Source organism: Rhipicephalus sanguineus, chromosome 10 (assembly GCF_013339695.2).
Source record: "Rhipicephalus sanguineus isolate Rsan-2018 chromosome 10, BIME_Rsan_1.4, whole genome shotgun sequence".
NCBI classification, from domain to species: domain Eukaryota; kingdom Metazoa; phylum Arthropoda; class Arachnida; order Ixodida; family Ixodidae; genus Rhipicephalus; species Rhipicephalus sanguineus.
The window spans coordinates 30,895,638-30,901,579 of NC_051185.1; the positions used below are offsets into that span (position 1 = coordinate 30,895,638).

Below are 5,942 nucleotides of genomic sequence, written 5' to 3' on the forward strand. Positions count from 1 at the left end.
CTTTCCTAGGTTCATTGTATGTTGGTTTCATTAAGTTGCATTTTCGTAATATTATCATTTCCAAGTGATCGTCTTGCTGTCCTGTGCACTTTCTTCGAAACCGCTTCTACTCTTCCCTCCGAAAGATCCTCCCTCTCAATTACTATATTTGTCCTGTTAATCTTACGTGTCTGGTTGTGACCGTTATCTGACTTGCCCAATCCCACGCGTGATGGCGTTTGCGCGTCTGACCGGGCCTTTGCATGCAGCCGTCGATTCATCCAAGACATGGCCAAGAAGACCTCGGAGAGCTCCCTGGACCGTTCTGACCTCGTCGACTTCGTCATCGATGCCCGGACGCCCGAGGAGACCAGGGCCATCTACAACAGCTGGGCACCCAACTACGAAGAGGTGCGATATTTCTGTGCAGCGTTACCTAGACTATAGACGGGGGTCTCAAAATCACCTCAGCTGACGGTCCGCGGTCAGGAAAGTGACTCTCTCGCAAGGCCCCGGACAATGAAGGTCGCAGTAGGAACAAAATGTGGGTTAACGTTGCCATTTGAATGAAGCTAGACCTGTCCCATATCTCATACATGGCTGATTTATGAAGGGGATCTGACGTCATGTTTCGAGAAACATATTGATACTGACCTCCAGAGTAATATAATAATTGTTGGGGCCTTACGTCCCAAAACCACGATATGATTGAGAGGGACGCCGTAGTGGAGGGCTCCGGAAATTTTGACCATCTGGTGTACTTTGACGTGCAATAAATCTAAGTACACGGGCTTCTATCATTTCGTCTCCGTCGAAATGCGACCACCGTAGCCGGGATTCGATCCCGCGACCTTCGTGTCAGTAGTCCAGCACCCTAACCACTAGACCGCCGTGGGGGGGTTGATCTCAAAAATGAGTCAAATGTGGACGCAGATTCCGAAATATAGTTTTCCTTCCATGGTAATGTTTTAACACATATTGATCGCATAGGTTACCTCACAAAAAAACCAAACGCTTAAGACCAGTCACGTCTGTGTATCTACATACTTATTAAGAAAATAAAACAAAATATTTGAGACGAAGAGAGTCATGTGCGGACCAGGCTGATAGCGGAAGGTCCGCGGGCGACGTGGGAGGCCCTGCTGCAGACTACAGACTGGTGATTTACAACAGAGAGATATTCAAGCTTAGTGACCTATAGCTAATCAGACATTGATAGGCCTAAGCGCAGAGATGCAAGTGTTTATGTTTGTCTCAACAGCGACAACGGGGTCTGTGTGTGGGGCTTGCATGTTGTTATAGCGGTTATATTTACTCAATCATTTTTTTTTACCCAGGACATGACCTTGCAGAAGTACAAGGCTCCCAGCATCATGGCTCACTTCATCAGCCAAGAGCTTCACATCAAGAAGGACGCCGTCATTCTGGACGTCGGAAGCGGAACCGGACTGCTCGCGGTGCAGGTACAAATGGCTACCGTGTTTCATTGTACTGATATACAATCTGAACACTGACATAATTTTAATCTCGCACGTCTTCACATTCCTATATAATGACAACAGCTCCATTTGCACTTTATATGGTACTGAAAAAGTAAACGCTTCGTAGAAACAAGCAACGAGCATTACCCTAAGTCTCTTCTATCGTTTTAGAGTTTTACATAGAAGCGGCATATGGCTTGTTCTGGGGGATCGCGTCCGTGGACAAAACGACACGTAAAACAACATTTTTCGCAACCCCTCGCCAACACCGATGCCTCCTTTCATACGTTTCGCGATACTCGGCGGCGGCACTTCCTGCCAATCGTCATGCCCCTTTGTCTCATGACGTAGACATTGCGCTAGCGTGGTTATCAGCAGTTATCCTTTTGATTCGCTATGGGACGGGCGCGTGTCTTTCGCTCATAACAAGAGCGGGAATACAGAGAGCGCCTACGCGCTCAGAAGCGCGAAGGGGCGCTCAAACGACTTGAAGCCGCTGCTGCAGTACGTGCAGCCGCTGCCACTGCCTTCGCTGCCTGCCGTCTTCACAGTACTGAAATGGCTGTGGGTTTTGTTTGGACCTTGAAGGACTGATAACAAAAGTTCTGTGCAAAGAGCTCTACCTTCGTTCCAGACATGACACGAAGAGTCTCAATGAGCCCATTTGTCCTTCTTTATCTTACAATGCTCATTTTCCCAGCTGTAGCCAGTTTTAAGGTCTTCTAGAGGAATAAAGGACTATGTTATGCACAGTCTACAGGATGACTTCTCTCCTCCCCAGTATATATCGTGACGCATTGATCACCCACATAAGGTTGCCGTTCCTCTTTGTAGGATTTCCACTTTCCGTAACTCATTTTTTTAGGGGCGTAGCTCCTCTTAGTCTAACCTTGTCACGTCTCCGTTGTCCGGCGTATCTCCCGGCAGCCGGCAGTAAACGGCAGTATCTGTCCGGTGGTGGTGGTGTGCGGCATGACCACCCTTACTGCGCATGCGCATACCCTCTCCACACACCTCCTCTCCACTCCCCCTCACCATTCCCCATGTCCTCTACCCCTCTCCCATTTCCCTTTCCACTCACCCTCTCCACTCCCCCTTTCCACTCTTCCTCTGAAACGCGGGCTAGACATGTCGAAATTCTCTCCTGCGCAACGCCGCGACGAGCTCGAGCGCATGCGCGTCCCATCCCCTTCTCTGTCATCTCCTACGCTGCCCCCCTCTCGCCCGCCTGTCGACCGCGTTCCCTGCTCGCCCTGTGAGAATTAACGGCCAGGCTAGATGGAAGATACGACGCGCGTAGCGTCCCTCTTCGCGTTCCACGACGCGAGGTCGGTAGCATGCCCAACGAACGCCAACGGAACGCGATCGTGCAAGTGCTCCGGCTTCGCATCGCCTCATGGTCCTCCTACGGTCCCCCCCCCCCCCCCTATCTTGCCTCGCGGCGCAGTGGCGCCGCCGCAGGCAGCGTCGCGGCAGCGTCTTGATTGAAAAAACCGACTGCTCGCGCTTTTTTTTTCTTTGCACAACCGTTCACTGACCACCCCATATATATAGGCACTGGATTTTGACCTCCAAGGTAGTGCGTGTGTGCGATTTCTCCTGTGCGTGATTAAACAATGAAAATTCACAGCGTACATGTAAAATTAAAGTGAGCTGCAAGTCGTCATAACTCTCATCGAACCTTTAGTATAAACGCGCCCGATCTCACGTCGGTGATGATGTACTGGGCAGAATTCACGGAAGATTCACGGTTTACCGATGAACCTCCGCAGCTTCGCCCACTCATCATAATTCACTCCGTGGATATGCTGTGATTTTTTTAAAGACGATAGTCTTTCTTGGGGAACTTAATCGCAGAAATTTTGGCCTGTCTTTCTGTCTGTCTGTCTTTCTGTTTGTCGGCACGTCCCTCGATTCAGCCACTCGGCCAAAGTTGAACCACTTGCCCAAGGGCCAGCCGTCTTGAACTGGTACGGCTGTTCATACTTGTGAACGTTGTCGATCAAAAAGTAAATATCATGCATATCTGAGGTGCAACATCACTAGGTAAGTATTACGTGGCGTGTTCCTTTAATAGAAAATGCATACATACGTAATTTTAAGGACCCTAGTTTCTTAAGCTGCGCTGAAAATGCATAAGAATGGAAGCTTGAGCGAGTTGGTATGCGTTCAGCTTTGTTGAAACAGCGCTCACTAGACGACGACGAAGTAAAGAAGGCACAGACAGGCGCTGCCTGTCCTGTGCCTTCTTTTACTTCGTCGTCGTCTAGTGAGCGCTGTTTCAACAAAGCTGAAAATGCGACTGCGCTGAATTTGCCTTCCTCCGTGCCCTTCGCACGAGCTCATTGTTGTGTTTCGGTTTCGGTTCTGTATTGCACTGTACGAATGCCATGGGTTGGTGTTGAAAACTTTAGTTTTGAGAAGGCCAAGAAGGTGAAAAAAAATATTTAAAAAATGAAAAAGCAGCGTTGTGGGCGGCCTTCAGGCTGCCGGTTGTGGGCGCCGCTCTGGCGTTCCTGTTTTACCCAGGCGACGTGTAAATAAAAGAGTGTGTGGAGAGTACTCGTTGAGTGCGGACGTTTCTCTGCAAAGGTCTTCGCCTGCTGCTGCGTCGGGACTACCAGCACGCAACACAGCACTCATGTTTCTCGACGTATTGCCAGATGGCGTCCATATCTCACACAGCGCCTCTTCTATCGTCTTTACACGACATTTGCAGCGAAGCACGCAGATACGCGGCCAATTTTTTCTCTATGAATTGTGAAGATTGGAACGGCCTTCGCGCTCGCATTGCAGATATTACCGATCATCAACGTTTCCAAGCCACTTTAACTAACAGTGACTAATTTGTTTACGTTATGTTTTTCGTGGTGTCTTGTTTTCTTACGTTTACCTGTAATGTATTAGTCTCTAATACCACTCCTTTCTGTAATGCTTCGGCTCTGCGGGTACAATAAATGAAATGAAGGGAAATTAAATTTGCAGGACCCAATTTCATCGCCACGTGTGATGTTACTGCACAGATATGACGTATATCGTGCTTATGCGTGATATATATGATTTCTGCAAGCTTTAACAAACATGGCTGCTTGATACCTGTAACGACCAATAACCAAGTGCTTCAGGCCCCCATGCACCCTTTCGTATATGGTACAAAACAGTATCGCGAACTTCCAGAAATGGTAAAAACTGGCTCCTTTAATAGAGAAACATTATAGTTACAAAAGTAATCGCTGTGGCCTTACATGTTTCGTATACGTTCATCCAGCTGAAGAACCTCGGCTACAGCGACATGGATGCACTGGACTACAGCGACGAGATGATGAGTGAGGCGAAGAAGAAGAACATCTACAAGAGCCACTTTCTCGAGAAGGTCTACAAGAACAACAAGCTCACTCTCAAGGACGGTTAGTGTTCGACAGCATTGAGTTCATTTACGAATATAGTTTCTTCATGTAGAGAGAGTGCGAGAGAGAACGGGGAAGGCAGGGAATTGAACCTGCCGCTACATTCGTTAAGCAAACATGCGGATAGTGGAAATGATTTTACATGAGTTCTACACGATGTTCGCATATATAACGTTATATATGCGACATCGTGTAGAACTCATCGTGTAAAAACTGTTAAGCTAGCGTTCGCTAGCTTAACAGTAATTGAAAGCATATATCACTAATTATTGCAGTACTAATAAAGGGCTGTGCAAAAATGCCGGTGGCGTTTATGGCCGCTGAAGACAGTGAAACTTCACTTGAACGAACTTGAAGGGACTTCACGAAAAAAAGTTTGTTGAAGTGAAAGTTCGCTAAAGTCAAACAGCTATGTTGTACCTTCTCATAAGCTGATGGAACATCAGGCGTACAACTGAAATTTCAACCCATCTATTTGTCATTCTGCTCATTTTCATGCGAATTTATGCTTATTGAGAATCTTGGGAAGAATGCAGTAATCGTTTGCTGCACTCCAGCTCGTAAGACTGCAGTATTATCCCTTCTTATTTTGTGCTATGCAGGACAGTACGACGTGGTGGCCCTGTGCGGTTGCCTCATGCCCGGCCACATCATGCCTGATGCTCTTCCTGAGGTGGCCAGGCTTCTCAAGCGTGAGTTTTAAATGAGTGATTGATTAGGTTTGCTCGAGGTATGAAAGCTGGGAAAGTGATCGCACTTACCAAACGGCGGTAGTCCTCGTGTCAGCAGCGTATCTATCTATCTATCTATCTATCTATCTATCTATCTATCTATCTATCTATCTATCTATCTATCTATCTATCTATCTATCTATCTATCTATCTATCTATCTATCTATCTATCTATCTATCTATCTATCTATCTATCTATCTATCTATCTATCTATCTATCTATCTATCTATCTAATCTGTTTAACCTTTCAAGATAACCGGCTATCGTTCCACGAAGCAGCGGCCATACCTAGAATCGCGAAACGAATTTGCCAATGGCAGCGAATCTCTCTCAGCCACGTGCA

The 5,942-nt window shown here is 47.2% G+C and overlaps 1 protein-coding gene across 1 annotated transcript in view; it reads left to right on the plus strand.

Annotated features, from left to right (window-relative positions):
* The first annotated feature begins 267 nt into the window (after positions 1 to 267).
* The window catches only part of LOC119406305 (methyltransferase-like protein 27), an 8,596-nt gene continuing 2,921 nt past the window's right edge, over positions 268 to 5,942 (plus strand). Inside the window, exons 1-4 of the mRNA XM_037673041.2 lie at positions 268 to 390; positions 1,317 to 1,442; positions 4,729 to 4,867; positions 5,470 to 5,540. Of these exons, the coding sequence (XP_037528969.2) occupies positions 268 to 390; positions 1,317 to 1,442; positions 4,729 to 4,867; positions 5,470 to 5,540 (459 nt within the window). The remainder of the gene's footprint in view (positions 391 to 1,316; positions 1,443 to 4,728; positions 4,868 to 5,469; positions 5,541 to 5,942) is intronic.